Genomic DNA, 14,895 nt, shown 5'->3' with positions numbered 1-14,895 from the left:
ACTATTAACAAAGCAACAACAAAAATAAGTTAAACATCACAATTAAAGCAAAAGTCATACTATATGAATAACAAATCAATACAACATTTATAATCTATAAAACAGTACTGTATTAACAATATTAACAAAATAGGAGTCAAAAAATAAACTAAGCACTGTTAAGTTCTTGCACACACTCCCATGACTCCTAATCTTTCAGTCTATTTAGCTCATACTATTTCAATCTATTTAGCTTGGAATACTCATGTGTGTAATGCCTGTGGCAGCAACTCTCTTCTGAAGGTTCCTTGGGCAGGAGCTGGGACAGCACAGGTGAAACCAGCCACCCCCTGATGGCAGACAGAGTATTTTGCCCCCTAAGTACTACAGGGAAGCAACAGAGCTCATTTATCCCTTCGAATATTTGGACTGTGATACTGAGTGGGGCAACTGAACATAGACCTCAGAGTGTGTGGTTTGCTTGGTTACTTGGAACAACTTTGTCAAGTAGTTTTCTAAAGTGGGGCTGACTAACCCAAGAGTCTTCATCACACACAGGAAATTTATCTCCCTTGCTCCTGGACCCCACAAATTTTGGTAGATGTTGATGAAAAGAAACGTTTTTAAACAGCAGACATGGATGGAACGATTTTAAAAAACCCACGTCCAGTGTCTTAATTGGGGGGGGGGGAGAAGTCACTCCCTCCCCGATCACCAGATTTATCAGTTGATGATAACCTCAGCTGGTCTGTATGTGAGTGCAAAGGTGGACTCACCCACTTTTGGCCACACACACTCCTGGATGGTTGGCCAAGGGTGAACGTGGCCTTTGAGCCAAAGAGAAAGGCTAGCCACCCCTGAATTAAAGGAACTTTTAGTAAGAACCCTATGAAATGTATAATTTAACATCCTCCACTTAAAATTAGTAATTGTTGAATCAGGGCTTAGACTTGTAGGCTGTTTCCAGCGTCAGTGGTGACTCAGCCTGGTTTTCCTTCCTCTGAATAGCACCCATGATCTATGATTTATGGAAAGGTCTCTAGGAGAAGCAAGCTCCAGCTCCAGCCCCTCATATTTTAGAAATTAAGCTCTGTCATACAAACACACACCAGCATCTTCACCTTCCTTGTTTTGAAAGACTTGGAGTGACAACTGCTTTGGTATCAAAATTCGCAACAACTAGGCAGGACCCTGGTGTCTTATCTCACAAAGATCATAATTTTAATTACAGTAGGCCGAAAACATATGTGGGAGTTACTTCCCCCCTCCCAATGCAACCATCGCTACCTGTGTGAAGCCGGTGCACTGAGCAGGCGAGATCTCAGGAGCCTTGCAGGGCCTTCCAGAGTCCTCGTGCAACCTTCACAGAGTCTGGAAAAGACTTAAAAACACTTTCTGCAGCAGAAAACCTGGCACTGAAAGAGCTTTTTAAGCTCTCTGGGCTCTGGGAAGGTTATATGAGGGCAGTCTCCCACCCTCTTTCCATTCATTCATTCATCTGTTGATGACGCATGCAAAGCTGTGATCACGTAGGTTTGGGGCCTAGTCTTCAAAGCCACCACAGTGTCATGGGCTGGCCAAATCAGGACAATACAGATGAAGGGTTTGTCAAGGACCAGGGGGAGGGCTCTAAATTGTTGTGGAGGTCTTTTCTGGAATTGGGGCAGCCTGATAGTAAGCATCCAGTTGGGGACATTCCTTCAACCTGCTCTCTTGCTTTACTCATCTCTGCAATGAGAGCTGAAGCCCACCTTTCTCTCCATCTCCATCTCCACCGCCCTCTCCACAGCGGTCAGAGCCCTTCTCTGGTACTTCCACAGTGCCTGCCGTACCACCTACCCAGGCGCCATCAGACACTGAAAGGAGCCCTGCCTCTCCAGAGGGGGATGTTCTGCTGGTGCTGTCTGCCTCTCAAGGGGCAGAGACACTTCCCCCATCACCTAGATCCAGGAGGCGCCAGAGGAGGAGAGAACAGATGGTTCTGCCAACTAGGCTTACTGAGAGATTGCAGAAATGCTCGCTGTACTAAGCTGAGCCCACCCTTGTTCCTATATATAGGATAGCAAGGGGGTGTATCCATGTTAGATCAGCATCCAAAGCTTTGGGAGTTACTTTGCCTGACTTCGTTGTAGATGAATCTAGGATTAATTATGTGGCTTAAGACAGCAATTTGCTTATGTACCACAGAGAAATCTAAGCATTAAATCCGTGGGAGAGTATTCTTCAAGTCTTCATTCTCGATGAATAGAAATCAGGACAGATAGCAATTGTCTCAGTCTAAGCCCAAAGGCTGTTCTTGAGTGTTGGGGTATCCAGAGTGGAACGCCTGATGCCCCTTCCTATTTCATGCATCCTTTGGCTCAGGTCCAAGAACGCACTCCTGATATACAGTATGTCTAAGTTTGTAAATAACAACCCAGCTGGTCACTTGTGGCAAGATACTCCCCACCTGCCCCACACCAAACTCTGTAAAGATTGTGGCTTTACCCATTTGGCCACAAATGGAAGCATGACTGGGGAAACATGTTAATCATTTGTGTGCCCTTCTCACAGCAGATTAAAATGGTTCCACTTTTCCCTCCTGAAACAATTCCTCAAAGAAATTCCAGTGACTTTTGTGTTAGACAAACACCACTCAACACTGTGGGAGGAATTCAGTCTCGAGCTAAAACAAATGGTCTGTCAGCACCCGTATTTCTGCCTGCTTGACAGAATGTCCTCCCCTTTCCTCCCTCTCTGGCTGCTCTGGGGTTTCCTATGACCTCCCAGAGTGGGTGGGGAGAAGAGGGGGAAGCCCCATTGCATTAGTGCAGAAGCCTTTGCACTGGATTCTGCTAGTGGAGCTCTTTAGCTCAATCTAGCCCTGTATATTCAAAACTGGGTGTTTCCCATAGGGAACAGGCAGCTTTTTGACACCTGTTAATTTGGGAGTTTTGTAAATGAGACAGTTTATACAGGCACAAAAATGTGACAAGCTGCTGTCAGTGAAATCAATAAATTCTCTTACCTCTGTAGCTATCTCAGGAGCAGAAGCCCTAATGCAGTGTTTCCCAACCTTTTTCCAGCCGTGGCCCCCTTCCAACCTTGTTTCCTTCCTGTGGCCCCCCATAGGCGTAGCCAAGTGGGGCAGGGGAGCAGCTGCCCCCCAAATAAGTAAAAATCAATACAAATGTGAGGTTCTGCCCCCCCAAGCCTTCCCCCTAACAAAACTCCTGGCTATGCCCCCCCCTCGTACCAGTAGAAAGGTAACTATTTAAATGTTTTGTTTGCAAATAGAACTGGTTTAATCATAAGTTTTATAATTACATAAAATGACAGGAACATAATGAAATACTGTTGAAGCAGAAAAACAGAATCACCTTTCTAGTGCAACCTCCTGCAATGTAGGAAACTCAGCTAAAGCATCCATGACCGAGAGCATCCAACCTCTGCTTAGAAACCTCCAAGGATGGAGAGTCCAGCAGAGTCTCCAGAGGGACATCCATCTTCCATCAAAACTATCAAACCGAAGTCTCTGAAATTCCTTGAATAAGTCAAGGTGCCAGACTTTACCCAGTGGAGATCAAGCTAGTAAAACTTTGTATAATCGGCAAATGTCCAACTCTGATGTCCAACTCTGAACTTCAGTTTGATAGTTTTGATGTTTTGCATTATTCCATAAAGTTTTCTATACTGGCCATCGTGTTGCTTTCGATATTGCTAATGTCAAAAGCTGGCTGGACATTCGTTGTTTAGATGCTACTTGCTATTGGATCATTTTCACAGACATTTTGATACTGCAGAGTTTTGTGTCAAAAATGCCCAAAATATGCACCTGAATCTCTGTATGTCTGTTTCTAAGCTCTTATTTCTGTACTGCAGGAGGAATATGTGCAAGAAGGAATACGCTGGACACCCATAGATTACTTCAACAATAAAATTGTGTGTGACCTCATAGAAAACAAAGTGGTATGTGTCCTGAGGGCCTCCCAGGTCTTATGCAGAGAGAAGGGACACCTGTCTCTGTTGGAGATTGAACCTGGGACGTTGTGCATGCAAAGCGGGTGCTCCCTCAGTCTACCTTGGCCTGTCTCCACACATTGAGCAGCTTCTGGTTGGATAGCTCCCAGTGGGCCACAATGATAGTCCTATGACACATGGAGAAAACTGGGGAAAAAAACATGCTAAACATGAATGGATGCCAGGAGGAGCAACCACACCTCCTGCAGAAAGCAGCCAACCCCACTGGCTTCACTGGTAGCTGATTGGCTTAGTTTCTGACCAGTTGGAAACAATCCTTTTCTTTAAAATTCTACAAAGAAAAATTGAAAGTGAGGTCCTAATTTATTGCACCTCAAGATATCTGAACAAGCATCACCTTGTCTTAATTGTACCAAAATCTGCTTCTGTTTTGTGCAGGTTTCACAGGGGGACATTCTGGTAAACATGGCTGGATCAAAGAAGGGTCAATAAGTGTGAATAAACAGAAGTTTTCTGAAGTGCAGTGGCAGTGCGTGTGCTCATCACTGCCCTGAGCCTTTGATCTATAGGTGTTTGGGGAGGGTACTAAAAGCTGAGATGACATTTATTTATAGTATATATAGATATCCTTTCTGTCAAAAGGCACCCAGTGACCTTATTTGTTTAAAAATGACTAAAATCCAATTAAGCACCTTGAGTGTCTGGCCTAGAGATAGGGGCAAGAAGCCTTGAAGGTTTTGCTGGAGAGAGGTTTGTACACCACTTGTTTCTTCTTGGTACACCAGAATCCTCCAGGCATCATGAGCATCCTGGATGATGTATGTGCCACGATGCACGCTGTGGGTGAAGGGGCCGACCAGACCCTGCTGCAAAAGCTCCAGATGCAGATTGGGACTCATGAGCACTTCAACAGCTGGAACCAGGGATTCATCATACACCATTATGCTGGAAAGGTGACACTCAAAACGCGTTGGTGAAGGGGGGTGGCTGATTCAATTTTTGACTGATTTGAGACTTGATTTAGCTAGCATATACCATGCAAGGCTGTGGGGAGCAGCCAGGGTGGGGGGCTCCTTGGCATGGTGCTGTCATATCCACAGTGTCAGTAAACAGGCTTCCACTGGCCCATTTCAAAGACTTGTTTACATTTTTATTGAGAGGTAACATTTGTTTTAACCCTGCATGGGGAAAGGTTCCTGGGTAAGAATGTGTAGGGTTTCGAGCAGGGAAACAGAACAAGAAAATATCCAGCCTCTCCCTGGATCGTCTGTGCTCTCAATCGCTCCCTTTCCAAAGCAAGCAGCACCAGCTGATTTTAAGAGAGAGCATGCATTTAGCCCCCTAATTTCTCCAGATTGTGCCTTAACAGATTGCATTATTTTCCAAAACTGCATTGGGAATTACAAGAACTATTTTCTGTAAGTGAAGTGCATTTCACTGCCATATCCCTTGCAAATGGAATAAAAGCTCACTCCTTTCCCCAGGTGTCCTACGACATGGATGGATTCTGTGAGAGGAACCGGGATGTTCTTTTCATGGACCTGATTGAACTCATGCAAAGCAGTGAACAGTACGTAAGACATATTTCCCCCCACTTAGGGTGGGCATTGCACAAATGTCCCATATGTAATAGTTTGTATTTCACCCCTCTCCCCCAATCTCTCCCCATCTGTGCTTTTGGGTACAGTTTCCACTTGCCTGCTCTAAATTTAATAACATAGAGTAATCTACGCAGCGGCTCAGATACCAGCCTTCACCAACCTGGTGCCCTCCATGACCATGCTTGCTGGTGCTGATGGAAGTTGTAGTAGAGCACATGTTAGTGAAGGCCGAGATAACCTTACACTGCACTCTTCCGGCTAGACAGGGGGAGAATTAATTGGTTCCATGGAATTCCAAAATAGGGAACGTGACCACTTGGAACTAACTTTTGATGGTATAAGCCAGGGGTCAGCAAACTTTTTCAGCAGGGGGCCAGTCCACTGTCCATCAGACCTTGTGGGGGGCCGGACTATATTTTGGGGGGAAAAGATGAACAAATTCCTATGCCCCACAAATAACCCAGAGATGCATTTTAAATAAAAGCACACATTCTACTCATGTAAAACATGCTGATTCCCGGACCGTCCGCAGGCGATTGGGCTGGATCTGGGCCCCGGGCCTTAGTTTGCCTACCCATGGTATAAGCAGTGCTTAATTTCTAACATTTAATAAAGATCTGGGCTATTTCTTAAATATGAAAAATGCTGTTTGGAATAATGTCATCTTGAATCAGGATTCAGAAATACTCAATTTCTCTTCAACGAAAGAAGGTTCAATCTGGAACTTGAGGAACATCTGCAGCAGCCCTTGGGTCCTGTCAGGGCATTACTCTGTTGGACATTAAAGCCATAATCAGAGGACTGCTTTCGTTTTTAAAATAATAATAGCACCTAATATAATATTATTATTAACTGGAGTGAGACCTTGTCACCATATATCACCTGTGTTGGAGATCTCCAGTGGTTGCCCCTTTGCTATTGGGCCAGGTTCATGGTGTTACTATTAGTATCTAAAGCTCTTAACAACTTAGGACCAGTTTACCTGTGAGATCACCTTACCCCATATGCCCCCTTCTGACCACTTTGATCTGCAGAACTGGCACTGTTGCAGGTGCCACATGGTATTTGTTCTGAGTTTGTAAGAAATTGGTCTTCTTGTATGGCAGCACCAACACTTAGGAACTCCCTCCCTGTGGAGCTGTTCTCCTTTCAGTGCCTACTAAAAACATTTTTGTTTAGACTAGTCTACCTAGACACGTAGAATGCTGGTGTATGTTTTAATCTGTTTTTATTTTATTTGTTTTGAATGGTTCCATTTTTTCCTGATAATTTTATTGTTTTATTCTTTTTGAAAACCACTTTGAAGTTTGTTTATTTTTATAATCAAGTGATGTATAATTTTTATGAAACAAACAGGTCAGGAAGGCCCAACTGACTGATGGAGGAAATGATCTTATATTCACCTGCTTCTCCATCATCCTCTTGGTCTTTTGTATTATCACTATGTGCTGACCTGTGTCTTATATTTCCTCCTCCTAGGCCTTTTATAAAGGCTCTGTTTCCTGAGAATCTCCAAGCTGACAAGAAAGGCCGACCCACGACAGCTGGTAGCAAAATCAAGGTGTGCTCCAGTTTTTTGAGAGTCCTGTCCTACAATTGCACACTTGGAAGTGTTATGTGGAAGTTGTTGATAGGTACTGGAAAGTTTCAGGGCATGGGCTCCATAGACACAGATTTTCTATGCTCATTTATATGTACAGATACACATTTGAAAGTCAAATAAGGCAAGTGAACTACCGTATTTTTTGCACCATAACACTCACTTTTTTCCTCCTAGAAAGTAAGGGGAAATGTCTGTGCGTGTTATGGAGCGAATGCCTACGGGTGGCGGGGGGGGGGATCTGCTGCAGTCGTGAGCAGAGGATCCATGGTTCCCCTTCCCTCCTCCGTGGCTCGCTTTGAAACAGCAAAGCGGGAGAAGAGCCACTGAGTGGGGAGGAGAGAGGGACAGAGAGCCTGCTTCTTTAAAGGAGCAAAGCAGAAGAGGAGAGGAGCCGCTTACACTCCTGTCTGGTTGGTTCCTTTAAAGCAAGCAGGCTCTCTGTCCCTCTCTCCTCCTCACGCAGCTCACTAAATAGCAGCAAAGTTTTTCAGCTCGCTAAGCCTGCTTGCTTTAAAGGATCAAAGTGGGAGAGGAGAGGAGTCTTCTCCCCTTAAACCCCTCTCCTGCATTATTAGCAGCATCCTTCTCCACACACCCCATGCGTGCTCCTTGTCCCTTGAGTGCTTTTCCTTCCCTCCCCACTTAAAATGTGGTTACAAAGCACGGATCCACATGGATCCTCAGGATTTTTGCACTGGGTCACCCCAAATTCACTGTCAGATCACATAGCATGTCCATGGCTACATCTTGCACCAAAAAAATCACGCACCCACTGTTGCCTCGGGCCACAGTGGTGCAAAAACGTGGTTACAAAGCATGGATCCACATGGATCCTCAGGATTTTTGCATTGGGCTACTCCAAACTCACTGTCAGATCACATGTCTGTGGCCACAGCATGAACCACAAAAATCATACATCCACTATTTTGTTCAGAATAATTTTTTCTTGTTTTCCTCCTCTAAAAACTATGTGCGTGTTATGGTCGGGTGCGTGTTATAGAGCGAAAAATATGGGTAATTTCCCATCCAAATAATAAATTTGTCTGTTAATTTGTCCCCCAAAAATGTTCCTCTCCAGTTCATTTTCTTCCACATAGATCCTTCTCCAAATCAATTCATTTTCCCTTCAGTTGTCTCCATTCATCAACACCCCTCCCAATCATCTAGATAAAGTCATCTTGAATTAATTCATTTCCCCCAATTAACATCCAGCCAAGTAACCCAGAATCCCCCACCCTCATTCAATTCCCCCATAGTTCATTATTTCCTCCAAAGCACTTGGGCACCTAGGAAAAGATTTTGAGCCCACTCCTATTAGCACTCCTGACACTTGCATTGGACGGTGGAGGGGAAACCAGTCAGCATTGCCATCCATCTTCATCTGTGTGGGAGGAGGGCTCTCACTGTGGCTTCCCCCTCAAACACCCTCTCCCTGTTGGTCCCTGACCCTCAGCCATGCCAGGCAAACTGTATACCAGTGTGAAGGGATTCTTGGAACCTGTTGATCTTGGCGGGAAGATTGCCCACGCAGCAATAGTTCTTCTGAAGGGCAATTTCAGGAGAGACTGCTGTTATAAATAAGACATCCTTCTTTTCTCAGAGACCAGGGTCAGTAGCATTATCGCTTACAGTGCATTAGTTTTCTGGCTTCAGTAAATTCTCTTGGGATCCTGTTTCTGATATAGTGAAATTACCATCTAATTAAAAAATAAAAAGGAGCAAAATTATTATCAGTAGCAGTTCTAAGCAGCAGCTAGTATCTAAACATGCCATTATTATTATTGTTGTTGTTGTTATTGTTATTATTTGCAGAAACAAGCCAACGACCTTGTTGGCACCCTGATGAAATGCACGCCCCACTACATCCGTTGCATCAAGCCGAATGAAACAAAAAAGCCTCGAGACTGGGAGGAAAGCAGGTACAGAGGAGACCGTTCCCACTGCTAATGCATATTAGATTGTTCCCTGCATTATGCCCAAGATGGCGAAAGAGTCACTTCCGTGGCATGTAGTATACTTGATGTGTGGCTTCATGAGCAAGAGTAGAATCATCTACAGATGTAGGTTGCCTGTTAACTGAGACCACAGGAGAGACCACCCATGGAGAAACAGCAGGCAGGCAAGACAAATGCAAATACATTTTGTTCTGGCGTTATAGGCCTTCCCCCATGACTCGTTCCCTTTACACCTCACCTACCTCCTCGACTATCCCCCAGTGCTCTGCCCACCCCTCTCCCCAAAGCTTGCCCCAAGCCCCTTCACTCACAGCTCAGCCCAAACCCTTTTAAAGGGGGAGGGAGATGCTTCAGACAGGTGCCTCCCCCTCCTCCTTGGTTAAGCAGTTCATCTGGGCTGCCTGCCACTTGCACTCCTTGCTCTCTGTCCTACCTGCTATTCTGTCATCTACATTTTTATGTATATAGGAAGAAATTATAAATACAACGGTACCTCAGCTCTGGAATGTCTCCATTGACAAACGTTTCAGAACCTGAATGCCGAAAACCTGGGAGTAAATGCTTCCGTTTTTGAAAGTGCCTCCGAGGTCAAACGGCTTCCGCTTCTTGTTTTTCAATTTTCTCGACTGAATTTGCAGACAGCCCTTTGCGCCTCCGTTTTCGAACGTTTCGGAACTCGAACGGTCTTCCGGAACGGATTACGTTCAGGAATCGTGGTACCACTGTACATTATTTTGAGTGCACATTTGCAGCCAAGTGATAATGGTGGTTAGGGCGGGCAGAAGTTACATAAATGTTCTGGTCAGTCTAAAGGAGGTCTGTGCATTTCCTTGTAGGCAGTACTATCATAGGCCTCTGAATACCAGTTGCTGGAAACTGCAGGAGGGGAGAGTGCTCTTGTGTTCAACTCCTGCTCATGGGTTTCCCCCAAGCATCTGGTCAGCCACTGTGAGGTCTGGGTGCTGGATGGGCCATTGGCAGGATCCAGCTGGGCTCTTCTTATGGCCTTAGCCTTCTGAGTTGGGCCAGAAGCAACAGTGGATGGGATCAAAGGGGAAAGTGGGTGGAGCAGTAGATGTGACTCCTACATTTGTAGACTACACTCCAACCATACAGTGGTCAGGAGGAGTGTGTGTGTGTGTGTGTGTGTAGATAGATACATAAACATGTGCATGCACACACACACACAAACAAACAAACAAACAAACAAACAGGGTATTCTATCCTCCTTCCATCCAGTCAAGCAAGCACTGAGGATTGTCACAGTTCAAGGACACATTCCAGGCAAGGAAAAGTCCCTGAGGTGTTTCTGGAGCAGGGCTGATGTGAGGAGTAGCCTGAGGAAGGGGCAGGACCTAGGGCCACTTAAGGAAGCACATTCGAACCACAAGCATGTATCTTTAAATGGCATGCAAAGCAAAACTCAGAACACTTTTTCAGCAAGCTTGTCAAATCCTTATTTTTTCCAATTAATATTTAAGAAATTGGTTATCCTCAAACCTAATATATTTTTCCTAATTTTATTCCCATACTGTATTTTGCTATTTTTCCAGACAGCAGTGTTGCCAACTTGGAGAATTCTTTCCCAAGCTGAACTTTTAAAAAAGCTGTCTAAGTACAAGATGCGTTGCCAGTTAGGGTGTGTAGCTTTTTTTTCTAAAATCAAGACATTCCTTTTGCATTTTTCACTGCACAAAACCAGTGAAAAATGTAGTTGGGGTGATGTAGAAAGTGATTAAATCTCTACAACCAATTCTAAATCTCCGTGTTGCAACTGGCACTGCCCTCTAGTTCTTTCAAATTTTGAAAAATGCCTTCCATTACAGTTGTTCTGCCCCCATCCCATCATACGAGTTTGCTGTTCCTCCACCAGTTGGGAGTGGGGAGGGGAGAGAGGAGGAAAATCAAATTGTTCACTTTACTGTTATGTTCGGAGAGTTGGAGTCCAGAATCTTGTTCCCCTTCCAAAGCCTTCTGGTGGAGTAGCCATAAAAAGAGCTGATCAGCCAAAGTATGTTTTCCTGTTTATAGATTCCCGCCTGCTGACATACGGAATAATGCAATGGGGGGGGGGGGGGACAAAGTTGGTCCTTGTTTCTTGCTGCTTCACCAATGCCAATCAAGCTACAAAGAATTTTAAGACTGTTAAAAAAAAGGTTTTGGGAAAAGGCAGTTCTGAAGCATTCTCTCTCTCAGAGCCAAAGCCTTTCAGGTCAGTGTCTGGGTATCAAGCTAATGAGAAGCATTATTGTAATTCTGGGGGAAACTGTTATTTTTAAAACACACACACCATTTTCATATTTTTACGAGGTAGACTAGCAAAATTATAGGTCTGGCTTGGTTCAAAACTAAAGAACTTAATTGTTCTTACGATATCCTGAAACAAAAGTTTGCTTACTGCTGACCTGGGATGGAAAGTTCTTTATATTTTGTTAATATTCAAATGTTCGTATTTTTGAAATGTGGAATTTGTTAACTTAAAATCAAGGAAATAATGCTGCCACACAAATTTGTTGTCCTATAAATGCTGTTCCTGAAGCTACTTAACATTAGAAGATATTGCTTTCCAAAAGTGGATTCAATATGACTCAGAGGGCTGTAGCCAGTGCTATTCACTGTGGAAGGATGTACAGATCCAGAATTGGCCTCCACAGTCACTTATGGACACACTGTTAAGACAATATTCATGGAAGACAATCTTACTCGGCTACGAGTGATCGCCAAAGAAGAAGACGATGCATTGATTTCTATGGGTCTTCTCTGAGTAGGACTAGTGTTGAATGCAACTCTGAAGGAAGGACCCTAGTCCAATGACCAAGCTGCTTTGCATGGTGCAATTCTCCAGTGGGATCCCCAAGTGGTGCCGGGCGAGATCCCTGTCTGCAACCCTGGAGGACTGCTGCCAGTCAGTGTAGACAATACTGAGCTACATGGACCAATGATCTGACTAACTCTGGCCGATTTGTGCCTTTCTTGCACATGCAAACATTGCAACATGTTATGTCACAAGAGTTTCCTTCAGCATAATCCTCCACTGTTGTAATCCAAAGTGTTGTTCGGGGGTATGTGTCCCCTGCATCTTTTTCCCAGCACAAACATAGCAACATAGCCAGATTTTATCTTGACATCTGTGTATACTAACTCAGGCCAACATTAGTTGGATTCCCCCTGACTTAAATCATACCCACAGAGACACATGGGGGGGTGTCCTCTTGCTATTTACACATTTTACTGAGTTTCTTCAGATTACTACATAATGAAAGAGGCAATGCTTTAACCCTCCTCTATTTCCCATATCCATGCATGTTACATTCTCCTGGCTGCCAGGGCTGTTGGAAGTTGATGTCTGGCAATGTCTGGAGGTCACCATGTTTATCTTTTATCACCTTTATTTTGGAGGACCAGATAACTGGGGTCAAGACTGAACAGGGAGTTTGCAGTGCTTGTTAGGAACATCCAGAGACAAGAGCTATCTGGCGGCACTTGTTTTCAGTGTCTAAGAAAGATAAGAAGGTCCCAATATCTGTTTTGAACATTACAAACGAGTGCAGCAAGCTATCCACATGAGAAAAACCACCCCTAACCTGGGTAACGGCAGCCTTTCCTTTTACCCAGGCTAGCTGTGCTTTGCTGTTACTTGAAACTGCTGCTTCTTTCCCTTCAATCCGTGACTGTAAGGGCCGTGAGTTGTTCTCCATGTAGACCTTCTGTAGAGACACTTGAAAGCTGATTCCCACCTACCTCTTCAACTAATCATGCTTGTTTTCTGACCCTTTCCCTGCAGGGTAAAGCACCAAGTGGAATATCTTGGGCTCAAAGAAAACATCCGAGTACGGCGAGCGGGTTATGCCTATAGGCGAGTGTTCCAGAAATTCTTACAGAGGTACGGTATTCCTCTGTGTTGCTTTCTTTTCTTCAGGGAGATTTTGAAATGGGAGGGAAGATCACATTCCACAAAAAACATTCCCAAGTTTTCCTCTCCATTACTGCATAGAGTAGATAGGAGCCTAAAGAAGCCCAGGTGTCTTCAATTTGGGCTCTTGTTTGCTTGTCAACATATCTAAAAATAATGTTTCTCTTAAAGTGAAGGCAGACCTAAGATTTGAGGAGCAGCTGAAATGCTCTTGCACCAGATCCCCCATCTTACTCCTGCCCTTGTGTGTCAAGGCTGCCTGCCTTTTAAAAAGTATTATTATTACTAACATGGCACAAATGCTTAAAAATACACTATCTTATAAATAGAGAGTTGCAAAAGCTGCCCTGGCAACTGCTTTGTTGGTGACACTTCCCAGTCAATGTCTTCCTTCTGTGTTTGTCCTCTCCCACCCAGCGCCTCGTTCAAACTGACCATGCTTGAAACTTGCTACTGTATTTTGTGTTATGGTGGAATAAGGAAGCCTTCCCCAACCTGGTGCCCACTAGATAAAACTCATGGGAGCTGTAGTCTAAAACGTCTGGAGGACCCCAGGTTGGGTAAGGCTGGAATAAGGTATGTCATTTTTTCAAACGAGCACTACTGCTTTAAGGAACAACAGCTTTGTCTTCTCCACCTTTACTCTCTGTACTGTTTTCGCTGTGATGGAGTAGCAAAAATGACAGCTGCTGCCTGATTAAAGGAATCTTAGTTGATTAATCATACAAGTTTACATTAGTTAATCAGTTCAGGGACCTCCTGCATTGCGTTTTTGAGTTGTGTGTCACTCTGCAGTGTGTTATATGAAAGTGTGGTTTATACATATTTAAATAAATAATTGTAAATGTGTAATTTAAATTCACACTTTAGGGAAATTGTTCTAAAGAAAATAAAGCATATTTTCTTTTGATTTTAGATTATACAAACATACATCCTAGAACATACACAGAGCATTCTCCTTCTCTCTCTCTCTCTCTCTCTCTCTCACACACACACACACGCACACTCCTTCACCTTCTAAGATGTCCCTCTGCCATCTGTAGCTTTTATCACTATAAAGAAATAAATTATAACCAGGAGCACCCTTTATCAAAGTGTTTTAAGGTTGTCCAGGCGTTGCAGCCCTAGCTGCTAAAACTCTTCCTGGGCTCTACTTCCTTCCTCCCTCTCTTGCTCTGCTTCTTCGTAACAATGGCTTGCTTTGGCTTCTGTTTTGAATTTGTGTGTGCTGCAAATTCTTTCAAGCTGGAAATGCCCCACATTTCTGCTATGTCTAAGGGAGGATGGAAGCTGATACGGTTTAATAAAGAAGCGTCAGGCAGTTGTTAGGGAGGGAGAGAGGAAGTGGGCAAAGGATCCCACAGCAGAACTGCAAGATTGGCTCCCTGGGGCAGCAGGCAATGCTCTTTGTGCACTGCCAGAGAGACAACTGAATGACAACATCTTGTTGTCTAAACTGTTTGGTCAGCCCTTGTTTTGTTTTGATGAGTCCATGACCCTCCTGTCTTTGCTTACATATTAATTATGATTTCCAAGGTTGTTTTCCTGTTGTAACTGAGCCTTGTGGTGGTGTAGCGGAGAGGTCGGGGGAACACAAATCTTAGTCCAGCAGTGAACTCCCTGGTGACCTTGAGTTCTCTGCACCACAAGGCTTAGGATACAATAAGGGAATCCCCAGGTAAACAACCTTGATCATACTGGAGGAATGGTTCGGGTACAAGACAGTAAATATGTTAGACTACACAGCTGTGATGATCCAAACTCGATAAGTTGACTTTTATCTTTCTTCAGCTAGATATGATGCCTTGGGAAGAAATTTAAAAAGCTAGAAAATGTAAGGAAATACCTTATACCAAGTCAGTCCACTGCTGTCTCTGATCAATT

At 44.1% G+C, this 14,895-nt stretch overlaps 1 protein-coding gene across 1 annotated transcript in view; it reads left to right on the top strand.

Annotated features, from left to right (window-relative positions):
• Nucleotides 1-14,895, top strand: part of MYO1E (myosin IE) — a 106,262-nt gene that overhangs the window by 68,314 nt on the left and 23,053 nt on the right. Inside the window, exons 13-18 of the mRNA XM_081887614.1 lie at nt 3,841-3,927; nt 4,725-4,892; nt 5,424-5,509; nt 7,020-7,101; nt 8,956-9,062; nt 12,883-12,981. Coding sequence (XP_081743740.1) covers nt 3,841-3,927; nt 4,725-4,892; nt 5,424-5,509; nt 7,020-7,101; nt 8,956-9,062; nt 12,883-12,981 — 629 coding nt within the window. The remainder of the gene's footprint in view (nt 1-3,840; nt 3,928-4,724; nt 4,893-5,423; nt 5,510-7,019; nt 7,102-8,955; nt 9,063-12,882; nt 12,982-14,895) is intronic.

Source organism: Podarcis melisellensis, assembly GCF_964234715.1.
Source record: "Podarcis melisellensis genome assembly, chromosome: 14".
Classification (NCBI taxonomy): Eukaryota; Metazoa; Chordata; class Lepidosauria; order Squamata; family Lacertidae; genus Podarcis; species Podarcis melisellensis.
Note: the sequence above shows the minus strand (reverse complement) of the source record. Positions and strands in the feature narration are given on the sequence as shown.